Source organism: Anabrus simplex, chromosome 1 (genome assembly GCF_040414725.1).
Source record: "Anabrus simplex isolate iqAnaSimp1 chromosome 1, ASM4041472v1, whole genome shotgun sequence".
Lineage (NCBI taxonomy): Eukaryota > Metazoa > Arthropoda > Insecta > Orthoptera > Tettigoniidae > Anabrus > Anabrus simplex.
Genome location: NC_090265.1, coordinates 710,547,595 through 710,562,018, shown reverse-complemented (window position 1 = coordinate 710,562,018; position 14,424 = coordinate 710,547,595). Strand labels below are relative to the sequence as shown.

At 42.2% G+C, this 14,424-nt stretch overlaps 1 protein-coding gene across 1 annotated transcript in view; it reads left to right on the top strand.

Moving 5' to 3' along the window:
• LOC136857375 (breast carcinoma-amplified sequence 3 homolog) overlaps positions 1 to 12,972 on the top strand; it is a 142,313-nt gene extending 129,341 nt beyond the window's left edge. Inside the window, exons 10-11 of the mRNA XM_067136004.2 lie at positions 3,285 to 3,434; positions 10,696 to 12,972. Coding sequence (XP_066992105.2) covers positions 3,285 to 3,434; positions 10,696 to 12,329 — 1,784 coding nt within the window. The 3' untranslated portion in view covers positions 12,330 to 12,972. The remainder of the gene's footprint in view (positions 1 to 3,284; positions 3,435 to 10,695) is intronic.
• Positions 12,973 to 14,424: the final 1,452 nt, after the last annotated feature.

Below are 14,424 nucleotides of genomic sequence, written 5' to 3'. Positions count from 1 at the left end.
ATTCTCGTACACGGCAACGGCCTCTTCATCTGACGAAAACCGCTGCCCACGTATTTTTGCCTTGGTCATAGGGAACAGAAAGAAGTCACATGGGGCCAGGTCAGGTGAATAGGGGGGGGATGAGGTAACACTCACACTTTTACCTTTTCCAAAAAGTCCATTGTTCTGGCAGCCTTGTGTGCAGATGCATTGTCGTGATGCAGCAGAAGGTGCCTACTCCTGGACTTTGGGTGCTGTGACCTCCAAGTGGCGAGGACATACCATTCAGCATTGACTGTACGATGTGTGTCCAAGGTCACAGAGGTGAGATGCCCCATTTTTGTAAAAAAAAAAAAATGTTGCCTCCATCTTCTTTCTGGAGCTCTGACTTTGTCGAACTTTTGTGGGTGGTTACTCCCCTGGAAAGCACCATACAGAAGACTGTCTCTTCGTTTCAGGGTCATAATGGTAGACCCATGTTTCATCACCTGTGACGATATTGTAGGTGTCTTCGGACTGCCCTCCATTGAATTTTTCTAGCATGAAATGACACCAGTCTACTCTCTCCTCCTTTTGGCTTTCTGTCAGGGAATGTGGCACCCAACGGGCACATCTCTTGGTAAGGCCTAAATAATCGTGAAGGATGGTCTGCGCTGCTCTTGACCCAATATTTAAGGTCCCTTCAATATCAAAAATGTAAGATGTGGATCTGCTTTGATCATTTCCTTCACAGCATCAATGTTTTCTTGAGTCACAGCTGTTGCTGGGCGACCGGGACGAGTTTCATCTACAATTGACTGCCGACCCCTTGAAAACTCGCGAAATGAATTTCCAACTGTGGCTGTAGAAGGGGCAGCCTCACCAAAAACGTGCAGCAAAGAAGAATGGCAATCTTCGGCACTTAATTTCTTTTTATAATAATAAAAAATCATTGCTCGAAAATCGTGGCGCGACAGATCCATCTTGCACCGTGTCTGACTCAGCACTGCCTGTGCTTTCTTCCCTTGCTGTGGGGGAACTATTGCTAGGAGGGGTTGCCCGTGCATGTTCCAAGGTCGAAAAACATCACTCTTTCAAATGAAAATAATCCCATTGTCCTCATAATTACAGTTTACGCGCAACTAAAAACTTTCGGCATAACCTTCGTAAATCAAGAAGCACAAGCACATCAGTACAAGGGAGCAACTAGACGCAAAGTGAGTAGTATACCGGACACATTGCTTTCGTCTTCAAACTGGTTACTCCTCACTAAAATTTTAAAAAACTATTTAAATAATTAAATTTAAAAAAATTAGTATTGTAAAGGAACATTTGACCATACCTTTTAAATATACGTACAACAATATAGGCTTTATAATGAAATTCATTTTATGCACTGGTTATTCCCGTCATCTAGTGACCATAGCTATAACTATAGACTCGTAAGACAGCCACGAGAGACCTCCTAGGCCGAACTTCCACAGCAGTCTGTTGTAGTGAAACAGCCAAAAGACATGAGACTTCTACAGCAGTCGACCGGCTCCAGCACGATTGTTACAACAGTCCACTGGGTGCGCGGCACTGCTCCCTCCCGACTGCTACAGCAGTCAACGGGAGTAAAAGAGTTAATTGAACCTTCAGTTGACTCACAGTTAACTTCTTTTCTTTTTTTTTTTCCCGCTAGTGGTTTAACGTCGTGTGCAAGGTTGGGAAACACTAGGATTGGGAAGGAAGCGGCCATGGCCTTAGTTAAGGTACAGAGCCAGCTTTTTCCTGGTGTGAAAATGGGGAAGCATGGAAATCCATGTGCAAACTCACAACTATGTGACCCTAACCACACAGCCAACTTGCTCATCGGGTTACTTCTTCATACACTTCGAACCATTCTGCTTTTCTAAAATATTTGGCTGTCCTTCTTTTAAGACTATGGTGCCTCTTGTTTCTTAAGAGTTCACCTTTGCAGCAGAAACTAAGAACGTGTGGAAGGGATTCAATCTTGTTGCATACTCTGCAATGGGTATTTCAGCTTCTGCGGGGAACACTACAAACTGCGACAGTATTGCAATTCACCTGTCTGGCATTCATCCACTGGGAAGAAAATTGTACATTCTTTGTGGATATCAAACTGTTAGATTTTTTCCATTCTGAGAAAAGAGATACATCTCAGCCACAATGGCGGGTAAGCTTTTCTATGCTGTATTGAAAACTGTCCACAACCAAGTCTTTGAAAAAAAAAAAAAAAAAAAAAAAAAAAATTTCCTGTCTTTTATGTCTCATACATTTTTTAGATCAAAAATTAGATGTATGGCTTTTCAGGCGTTTGCTCTATTAACCAGCGTTTCGTCTTAGGTCTGACACTAGACTCATCAGAGTGGGATGTGTCAGACCCTACCCACTGACGCTGGGGTGTATGCAGGTGAACTTATCAGAAGCCTATTTAAGAAGCATAGTCTGATAACTGCATACGGGAGATAAAACTCCACAATGGAATTAATGCCTGCCTAGCAATTCCGAATAGAAATTCTAAGTTCCCATGGAGGGAATTAGATATTTTTCCACCAATAGAGCATATCAAAAAGATCTTTCCTACTTTTAAAAACATCACTCTAACTAATGCCATTTTATGCCATCCCTCCACTGACAACTCAGAACATACAGTACCACTTAATCGAGCAGCTCGTCTCCTTTCTCCCACGTCTTCCCAGCCCGAACTTTGCAATATTTTTGTAAAATATTCGGACATGAAAAACTTGGCGCAGGACAGGCAACAGTGGAAGAGGTTCATCCCATGACAAGACCTGCCATAAGGCAGAATACCTAGATAGATATAGACTCTTTTGTCAGAAAACAATCAGAATAAATTGAGATGCTTTTCTTTGCATTTTTTCCAGTTCTCGAATCAAGTACCGGTAATAGTGGTGTGGGTCCTATACACTGGAACCATTCTCTAGTTGGGATCTCATCAGAGATATATATGCCCTCTCCTTTACATCCTTATTACAACCCCTAAAGACCCTGTAACTCTGTGCAGAGATCTGTACCCATTATTTACAATCCCATTATGTGAGTACCCCAGTGAAGATCTTTTCTTATATTAATACTTAGGTACATCATTGAGAAGGGAATTCCTCTAGGCAGTATTATTGGATCTTTATATTGTTCAGTTGTTATAATAACGTGTTAACTAGAAGAATGAGAGGGGAAAAGGAATCGTAAAACTGTTGGAGGAATGCAACATTCAGATACCTTAATATTGTCAGTCTCTAAGAAAATATTGTGATGGCCTGCAGTGTCTTAAGACTCTAAAACTGACTCTCTCCCTTTAGGTAGCTATGAGCAGTCACCGCGGCTAGTTGAGGTTTATGGGGGAGAGGGTGGAGACTCGGATGGATCTGCCGGACCTGGCGACACTCAACTGCGAGAAGACCTGGCAGATGCGATGATGGAGAGTCCCGGCATTCCCATACGAGACACAGGTAAGAATAACCTTTCAAATGAGTTGGTTTTGGCCTGTATAAATTTAAATGACAATGAAATTAATGATATTGTGTTTTAATGTCACTTCAGGTATTGTCAGTCTTAACGCTTTTTCTGTTATACAAAAGCTGCACTGACTGAAGCAATTATTAAGTGTTGCACGAAAGGTAGTAGAGACCATCACTTTACTAAATGATGGTTTTGTTGTGAGCCATTATCTGGTTGTGCTGGGTAATATTAATGTGACACGACTGTGTTCAGAGGGGTCAGGAAAACCAAACTGCTCAAATATTGAGGGTAAATAGTTCTTCAGTTTACTAGTAGACCAGACACAGCCCTCTCAACTGCACCAGGATTGGTTGGGTGATTGAGGTAAGTTCTTAAGTCAGTAAAATTTACACAGACTTCTCACTAATGTGATCGCAGTTCAAACTATAGCCAAGGACTGTGGTATGGCTTAATCTGAAGAGCGACATCCTTGTGGTTCATCGTCCAGGATCTGCAACTGATGATCACACAAATATCAGTCTTATAGAATTACAACCTAATTTGTGTAACGTGAGTAGCACCGCGTAGAACAGTTGATAGTGTTGTGACATCGTACTTGGACAGCTTAGGAAGAACGTGATAGGAGTAGGTGAAATAAGAGGTCCACGGTAGTGCTGTGTGAAGCAATGTGTAGTCTCATTCATATTCATTTACAGTGAAACCTCGTTAGTGCGGTCCTCGTTAACACGTTTTCCCGCTTAGCACGTTGGAAATTCGAAGTCCCGATTCTCATTATATTAAATCTGTATAAAAAATACCTTGCTTATCTCGTCGTGAATTTTTGCTATTACTGCTTAGTATGATCACATTTTTCCTAGACCTGAAAATTTTACTGTATTTGTCAACCCTTCTGAAAGAAACATGATTTCCGACTCGGGTGAGAGCCATCGCCACAGTTGCATGATTACGGGAATAGACCTTCCTGAACTTCAAAGGATAAGTTGGACTTTTGGGTAGCAAGCTGTTAGCCTCAGCAATATTCAGTTTTGCTTGCCAGTTAGCAGCAAATTTGCTGAATAGAAGAGTGAGCCTGTTTGTAGTTGTATTTCTCATTCCATTCAGAAAGTAGAGATGTATTTTGTGTTGAGCGATACAGTGAAGTGTAGCTAATATTTGTCGCGTCATATGGTAGCCTATATCTCGATTAGGAACATAATCGTGTGAAAATGACCACTGTGCTGCATACTTGTCTTGTGATAGCCTACTTATAGATACGGAAAATGTTGTAAAATTCCTTAATAACCCCCCCCCCCTTGGCACTACAGCCCTTGAAGGTCCTTGGCCTACCAAGCGACCGCTGCTCATCCCGAAGGCCCGCAGATTATGAGGTGTCGTGTGGTCAGCACGACGAATCCTCTCGGCCGTTATTTTTTGTTTTCGAGACCGGGGACGCTATCTCACCGTCAGATGCTCCTCAATTCTAATCATATAGCCTGAGTGGACCTCAAACCAGCCCTCAGGTCCAGGTAAAAATCCCTGACCTGGCTGGGAATTGAACCCCAGGGCCTCCGGGTAAGAGGCAAGCATGCTGCCCCTATACCATGGGGCTGGCCAATTTCTTAATAATGAAGTCAAAATTAAAATCTGTCAGAAAGTGGACTGGCAACTTGCATCTTTGAGTTTCGACTTGATCACTCAAGTTGTTGGAAGTTTTGTTTGATTCAATGTGGTGGCCTAAGGCATTGCTCTCAGTTGCACATGGTTGAGTGTAACCTCCAATTCATCGTCTACGAATGTGACCAGAAAATAATGTTTAATAACCCACTGCTCCGAAATAAAAGGCTTCTAACATTTGTTTTAGAAAGAGTATGATCTGCAATAATACTTCGAAATTTTTGTTGGCCTCTGTGCACATGTTTTCATATTTGTTCTCTTGTGTTTTTCACACCTATTAATACTTTCCTCTCATCTTTAGAAATGGTAGATAGGCCTAAAGTTTTCGCTGTACCTGTGGATACATGATGTAAAATGCCCTCATGTCGGAAAAAATCGTATCTAGTATTTCCATATCCCTGTTGAATAGTTTTTATTTGTATATTCATTAGTACGTTTTCTCGCTCAAGACGTTCATTTTCCTTGTCCCCTGCCGAAATGTCGTAACGTGGTTTCACTGCATAATAGTTGAGTCTTACTCAGTCTAACTTGTTGGCTGAATGGTCAGCGTACTGGCCTTTGGTTCAGAGGGACCTGGATTCGATTCCCGGCCGGGTCGGGGATTTGAATCGCTTCTGAGTAATTCTTCTGGCTCGGGGAATGGGTGTTTGTGTCTGTCCCACCACTCTTCTCTTCATATTCACACAAACTACACTACCAACCACCATAGAAACACGCAATAGTCATTATGTCCCTCCATATAGGGTTGGCGTCAGGAAGAGCATCCGGCCGTAAAACAGGACCAAATTCACATGTGCGACGCAGTTCCCACCCGTGACCTCACAGGTGTGGGAAAGGCGGTAGGAAAAGTAGTAGTAGTTCAGTCTTGCTCAGTATTTCGAAGTCTAAATTCATTTAAAGATTCCTGTTAGAGCACTCCAGGTGTGCGAAAAAACAAAACTCAAAAAAGACACCCGCTTTCACTGAACTGTCTGTGCTGTAACAATCACAACAGGCAGATCGAGTGGCTCAGAAAGTCATAAGTTCAAATCTCGCCAGTTGGTACTCCATTGCCACATCTTGGCACATCTGTATTGTACAGCCTCCTTCTTAGCGCCATCAGTCTCCTAACACATGTGTGTGTTGCATAACAGGCCGTAACTTGCTCTTTGACCGCCCACTGTGTGGTTTCGTGTACTGAGCCTGTTGTGTTGGGTTTTGAGTTTAGGTTGACGAACACAGCTCTCTGTTCAAATATCACCCACTTTGACTGAGTGCCAGTGAGTCTGTTTAGACTCTTTCATTGAGTGTATCTCTGCTCAGACTAGTAGAAGAGAAGAGAATGAGCCTAGCAAGATTTGTTCATTGCGCTGCTCTTGTTCGCGGTGTCATTGGATATCTGAATGCAAAGAATGCTTGTGCTGGTAACAATACTAACTTTGATTTTGGGGACACTAAGGTGCCAGAATTTTGTTCTGGAGTAGTTCTTTTGTTTGCTGGTAAACCTATCCAGAATAGACTGCAGCATTTTTGCACCTTCCAATTTCATCGGATTGAGCAGGAATCAAACTTGCTGTGAATTGGAGACAAACATTGGCACAAAGATGGCATGGACATGTGAACATTGTGAAACTTTTATGACTGTCGTGCTACAGGTAGTAACATGCTCCTGTAGATTATTATTTTTTCCCTTATGGTTTAACTTTGCACCAGGTCAGCCAGGTCTTTTGGCGATGAGATAAGATAAGGCTAGGAACTGGAAAGTAAGCGAACATTTAAGCTGAGATAAGAGAAGGCTAGGACTGGAAAGTAAGCGAACATTTAAGCTGAGATAAGAGAAGGCTAGGACTGGAAAGTAAGCGAACATTTAAGCTGAGATAAGAGAAGGCTAGGACTGGAAAGTAAGCGAACATTTAAGCTGAGATAAGAGAAGGCTAGGACTGGAAAGTAAGCGAACATTTAAGCTGAGATAAGAGAAGGCTAGGACTGGAAAGTAAGCGAACATTAAAGCTGAGATAAGAGAAGGCTAGGACTGGAAAGTAAGCGAACATTTAAGCTGAGATAAGAGAAAGCTAGGACTGGAAACTAAGCGAACATTTAAGCTGAGATAAGAGAAGGCTAGGACTGGAAAGTAAGCGAACATTTAAGCTGAGATAAGAGAAGGCTAGGACTGGAAAGTAAGCGAACATTTAGGCTATGGCATTGGCTGCACTCGTATCTGAGTAAACATATTCTTCAGCAGTTTACATTTTCACACTCACAAAGCTTTGTGATGTTTCATGACTTAGCAGCCCAATCTTGGTGTGAAATATACGTCCACACAGATCACATGAAATGGTTGGGGGAGGACGAAACTGAGCCTGATGGAGCTTCCGTGCTTGTAGTTTATCCTCTTCACATTGCCGTCATTCCTCTTCAAACACCAAAACTGATGTAGAAACAGTGTGGCACCAAAGTGTACGATTGTCAGCAAGCGCGTCCCAGAATTGAGTGTTAATTTCAGCTCTTTTCATAGTATGCTTTAGCTGATTCTTAAAATGCCTCAAAGGGGCTCCATGAGGTCTTGTGCTGGAACAAAGTTCACCATACAGAAGTTGACCAGGAAGCCTCGTTTCACTCATGCGATCGACGTGCCCTATTCCTCTATGTACATTCCGAACATTTGTGTAGTGTGAAAAAGAGGAAGCTAAGAAAGCCATCTTCAGAGCTGCCAGTAGTAGGGTTTCGACCACTGTCTTCCAAATGCAGCCTAACAGCGACACGGCTCGAACCGCGTAGTCAACTTGCTCAGTAAAATTTTCTAGATAGGCAAGTATTACAATGGTTTCTAATTGAACCGGGTCTAAATGGGTGATGTTCCACATGACAACCTCTTGTAGAAGGTTGAGAATGGTTATAAGTTCGTCAAAGGTGAGTTGCCATCATCGGTGAAGTGTTTAACCTGCTGAAATATCATTTGTTGACGTGTTGGTGTGCCGTAGTGACAGTTTAGGGTGCTTCAAGCTTGACTTAACCTTTGTTGAAACTGTTCAATGCCGATGAACTCTCTGCTCTTAGAGGTGTTGAACATTTTCAGTCTGTTGTGTGTTGAACTGCTACTTTGCTAGCTTTGATGATTTGTTGTGTGCTTTGCAATTGGTCTCTGTATCTCCATGATGCAGCAGAATGAAGAATATAGCCAACATCTCCACTTTTTGAAAAATGTTCCCCTTGTTTCTCGTAATATGAATTTAAAATTTTGGACTTTTGACTAACCCACGTGCTGTCTAATGAATGTGATTTAATGTCGTAAAATGATTCTGAAATGCTTGCTCTACCATATTTTTACATGGGCTGTAGGAAAGGTGGTCTCAAGCAATTGCTGGCTGTGATAAGGATATTCTCCAACCATCTAACTCGCAGTTTTCTATCCAGAATCAACTGGGGAAAGTAATGTCAGTTGGGAGTCTCCACTTTTGTTCTGCTTTGTCTCAGGTCCAGGTTTTTTTACTTTTGAATGACAGTAGGTGTGAAGGCATTATTGTATTCATTCAAAAATTCAACATCTGGTTTCATGATCTCTAGACAGCATCATTTTAGTCATTGTGGAATTCCTTCCAAGGGATATTTAGATTACAGACCATGTCTAAAACAACACTATGTAACTTGCCCCGGTTGAGTGTGGATGAATATTTGTGAGTTGGAGGGTTGGACCCTACATTCATTTTAATTTTCCTGTTCCTTGGTATCATGGCTTGTGATTGTTGGACATAGTATCTCCTCCACCCTCTATAACAGTGATACAAAATATACGAATGTGTAATGTAATCAGGTCAAGAATACAGAGTTAATTCCATAATAACAATAAATTATGTAGCATATGCATGCAGAAAATGTGGCCCAAGTAGGAACAGTGATTTAAGTTAGTACATAAGTGTCTAACAAATCTGCCCTCCAGCTAACGCTGGCAACAACTTTACCGTTGCTTTACAACTCTGCGTTCGGGAGGTGATGGGTTGTCCTGAGAATGGTTTTTTCAAGTCTTCTTGCTAAGGTGAATGCCAGGACAGTTCCTGTTTTAGGCAACGGTCACTCTCCTCTCACCTTCTTCTCCACACCTTAAATCACAGCAACATGTCTCCTGGCCTGAGATGGGACGTCACCCTCTAGGAGGCCCGCTGTACCATCAGGGTGCGGAACGAAAACACTGCCTTTAACTTCTACCAACATGATTTTGAGAAGTTGCTTTTCCAGACAGCACTTTGCACCCCTCCTCTACTCAGTTGAGTCTGTAATCATATTGCAGCTCTTCTTTTTACACCAGTCATAGCAAATTTCATTGATGAGAACCTTTTTCTGATGTAACATTGCTCACTGGATCATTTTTGTTTCTCCAGATTTACTTCAAGGCAGCCATAGAGAGAAATAGTAAGGACTGGATGGAGTCAAGCGTTATTTCTTCTTAGGACACCATCTCTGAACGAAGGTTGCCGATCCAGTTGATTACGATAATTTGTGAAACAGCGGCTGGAAAGATTTCACTGGCAGTTCAACCATGCCAGTGGCAAATGTCTTTATGCCAGGAATTTCTCCGTCTCCCCACAGATCGTTTTCCTTCATTTTTCCCTCCGATAATGAGTTGGAGAAATTCATATCATTCATCTCTTGTGATGTCCCCAATGTACCTGAACTTTCACCCCTTGATGGTTGTTAGCTCTTATTTAACAACCATACAGAAGGGCAGGGAAACTTAGCATCTCAACATCTGAACTTGGAGCTAAAGGTTGAGATCACTACTGGTCAATAGGACCCTCATACTGTGGAATAAATTTTTGGCTTGTCCAATCCTGGATAAGATTTCATTCTTGGGATCGCAATTCTGTCTCTATAGTCCCGAGATATTTGCTGAACAATTGTGTTGTTGCTTAAGTGTTTTCGAAAATACAATCAGCTTGGTCTTGCCAATTTTCATGAACAGACCAAATACTGCACTGATCCTTACAATGTTATTAATAATTTGAAGATCAACAATTTTATTGGCTAACACAGCGGTATCTTCAGCAAAGCGGATGTTATTAATGACATTGCCATTTATCCTGATCCCTAGGTTAGCCTCCTCAACATCTTCTCTGAACACAGCCTCAGAGTAGATATTGAAAAGGAGAGGGGAGAGGACACAGCCCTGTCACACGCCTCTATGTATAGCTATGTTAGTGTTAGGTAAATGCGAAAACTTTGGAAGAAGAAACACTTTTGTGATCTCTGGGCATAACCCACATTTTCTGCATGCGAGTGTACATTGCATGTTACTAGACCTGCCTGTTGTGGAGATAGAGAGACATAACCCCCCTCCCCCTATCTCTGGCAAAGCCTTCTCCAGACTTTGTAAGTGTTCCTTAGTTTCATTGATATGGTGCTAATGGCCTAAGTTAATCTTTAGATTAGTTTGTAATTTTAGAGTTAGAGTTGGAAGAAGAACTAGCCAGAGGCAGAATCTTTGTACCCCTGAACTAATGTGTGTTTTGATATCTAACCTCAAGTAACCCTTGACCTGCTAAATTTTTAAAACAAATATGTGCTTTACTTCTGCAACGAATATCACTTAGAAACCGCTGCCTCTGGCTTGTTCTTTTTTTTAAGGAGGAAGAGTGATCGTTACGGTGCGGGGCAAGAGAGGTTCGCTTCCCGTCGAGAAAGTCGTGAACCCGGTCGGGACGGTGATTACTGTGCCGCTGCCATCCGACGAGGACGTAGCAACCTTGCTGTCACCCGCCGGGAGCTGTCAGGGCTCTTGCACGGAAGGCATGGTCAGGTGGCCCACGGCCATCAAGACGCCTGAGGAATGGCCCACCAGAGACGTTGAAACTGAAGGAGATTCAGATTCCAATAACCTTTTGAATTTTAAAGTTGATACTGTTGTTAAAAGTGATAATGAGTGTAGTAGTGAGATCAAATATTCCAGGGCAAAATCTAAAAATGGGGTGGGAGTTGAAAGTTCTGACTACTTTTTAAAGAAACAAAGAAAAAATGGGACAAAGCTAGATAGGGATAAAGATTACAGAAATATAGTTTCATTGTCTGAGGAAAGTAGACCAAGTGATGAAAGTGAGACGAAAAGAAATACTCAGTTGGCTTCTAAAATTGTTTCAAAGGCTAGTGAAGTGCGTGCGGAGGTTCAGTGTTTGCCTTTGAATGCTTACACTGGCAAGTCCTTAGAGGAGCCCTCAAAGAAGAAGGCAGGCATGATCAGTGGTGAGGAACAGAAAAAGGAGGAGAGTGCAGAATATCAAAAAAATGGAGAGAAGAAGAAGAAAATGCGTAGGAAAACTCCTGAGGATTGCCTTGAGATAGCAGTTGCTGAAGCAATTGCTGAAGAGGTGGTTACAAAGAAGAACAAGCATAGGAAGGTGCCAGAAGAAACAGATGAGAGTAAGATCGAGGCCCCTGTGAGGAAAGACAGAGGCACATCCTCTAAAGGTGCTGAGGAGAAGGTCAAAGAAGATAGTGTAGCAAGGAAGAGCCCGAAGAAACTGTCGGTGGAAGCACCAGAGTACGAGGAAGAGGAGAGTGAGCTGGAGAGATTTGTGCTGAGTGTGGTGGACCGAAAGGGCGAGGACAAAGGAGCTGCTACGACTATACAACAGGAAGAGTATGAGCCAGAGGGGACAGCCCTGCTTGACACGTTTGCCTCAGAAATGAGCACCTGTGATGTTGACGGCATGGAGGAGAGTGTTGTCGCACCAGTGGATAAGACTATAAAACTAGACTTGCCCCCGTTGAAGTCTTGGAGTAACATTGTTTCAGACAACTGTTCAAAGTCACCAGAAGACATCTGGACTGCATCCAACCTCAGTCCAGCCATCATCACCTCGACCTTCAACATAGATCTGCCTAGCAGTAGTGGAAAGGATTGTAATGAAAAAGCTGATGGTGAAACACTGTTGTCGGAAGCAGACTTTCCAACAATGGGAAGAGGCTCGCCGAAGTCTACAGCAGTTGCTGCTGCTCCCCAGAGGTCATGGAGCAGCGTCGTGTCTTCGCTACCCAAGGCGGGGACTAGCGCAGACGAAGGTAGTGGCGAGTACGACAGCAACGAGTCCAAGGAGTCTGCGGACCTCGGACTGGACGAGCTGGAGGAACGTCCAGCTGATTCCATAACCGACCTGGTAAACAAGAGCAGCTCGGAAAAACCTGCAATTGAAGACGAGGCGGGCAGCGAACCTTCTGTCGTCTCCACAAAGAAGAGTCGCAGGGCGAAGAAGAAGCGGAGATAAAACATTTCTTGTACATATGCTGCTTGCTCAAACATAAAAAGGCGCACCTTGCACAAAACTCTGCTCTTGAATCGCTTTTCCATGTTTTGACATGCGGTTGTATCAGCCCCAAACATTTCATTTGTATCTTATATCCTTTCTCTGACACCGTTCTGTACTGGTATTATCCTATAGTTGTGAAGTCCTCAACCTAAAGGCAGTTGTTGGATCCTCAGCAGATCCACCATCAACTGTCAAAGATAGTCTAGGTGTCACTAAAGAGGTATATGAGGGGAGTGGGAGTGAGGTAGTTTCCTGTTGCTGTCCGACATTATTTTGATGATGATGATGATGATGATGATGATGATTAGTATTATTATTGTCATTATTAGATCCTCCGTGGCTAGGGCGGCAGCGCACTGACATCTCACCGCTGGGTTCTGTAGTTCAAATCCCAATCACTCCATGTGAGATTTGTGTTGGACAAAGTGGAGGCGGGACAGATTTTTCTCCGGGTACTCTGGTTTTCCCTGTCATATTTCATTCCAGCAAAACTCTCCAATATCATTTAATTTCATCTGTCATTCATTAATTATTGCCCCAGAGGAATGTGACAGGCCTCGGCAGCCGGCACAATTCCTATCCTCGCCACTAGATGGGAGCTTCATTCCATTCCTGACCCGGTCGAATGACTGGAAGCAGGCTGTGGATGATTATTATTATTATTATTATTATTATTATTATTATTATTATTATTATTATTATTATTATTATTATTATTATTATTATTATTATCATCATTATTTACAAATAGAGGATTGTGCGGCAGTTAGTAAATTCACAAAGGCTTGCAGACTGTACGCTGAAAGGCATAACAGTCTGTAATGAAGATTTATGTATGTATGTATGTATGTATAGTCTGCGGCACGTAAGGCTATACACTAAAAAGCAAATATCGCCGCCCTAGTCTCCTTTTTTTTAATTGGCTCATCACTGCTGCCTACTTGACTACATAGTGACATATTGAAATCACCAGACATAACCATATCAGTAATGTAAGCAAGATATTCTAATAAGTCGGTTTTCAAGCTCAGTGAGGAATTAAGGAAATAAACACCCTCTCTCGCCCTCACTCAATGTAATTTTATTTACTTCTGCCGTTATTTCGATATACGCATTACTATAACTGTGTTCTTCTGGTGTTTGCCTGGTGTAAATAATACAGCTCCCTTCTTGAAATTTGGTGTTAATTGTTGGACTGAAGAGAAACCACACACTAATAATAGACACAAGCAAATATATTACATACACAATGCCGTAAGTCAATAGGAATACACAAAGACTAAGTCTTGCAAACCGTACCAATGTCGTGACAAGACAAGGTTAGGATAGGTGAAGTTGATAACAAAATTTCCTTCCATTTCTTCTCGTTATGTCATAACATATCATAGAATAGAGGAAGTAACGTGCATTTCCTTTTCGGAGCAATTTTGCAGATTTTTCTTACTTCTTATACATCCTAGTTGAATTCTACACGTATTGGACGTATTAACAAAGTGCTGCGTTCGTCATTTTACACCAACTAATCAGTGTATTACTCGAACGTGCCACAGTTCCATTTACCTGGTATTACCCAGAATCCCTCAGAAAAAGAAAATGTGCATTGTTTATTCTCGCTAATGTATTAGTAGTGACTTTTCACAACATGGCCATGCCAGTACGTATAATCTCGCAAGTCACGACAAAATAGTGCCAACTGTAAGACGTCCTATCGGCAAGTAGGGTCTCTAAACTGTATGGTTAGCAACACCACAGTTAGAAAGTAACTACCTTCAGTATTAACAGTGGAGAAAGAGTAAGGTTGTTCCCTTAGTAACTATGCTGACATGATGGGGAGTATATGTATGTTTATTTTATTTACCACAATTCTGTACAAAAATATGGAAGGCCTAGTGAAAAGGGAGAGCAACATGTACATACAAAATGCTTCCTAGACCTGTTGTAGATTGAGTCATCAGACCCTACACTAGTTTGATGCAGCCCTTCCATGCTACCCTATCCTGTGCTAATTTTTTAATTTCTATGTAACTACTACATCCGTCTGGGCCCATGGTGT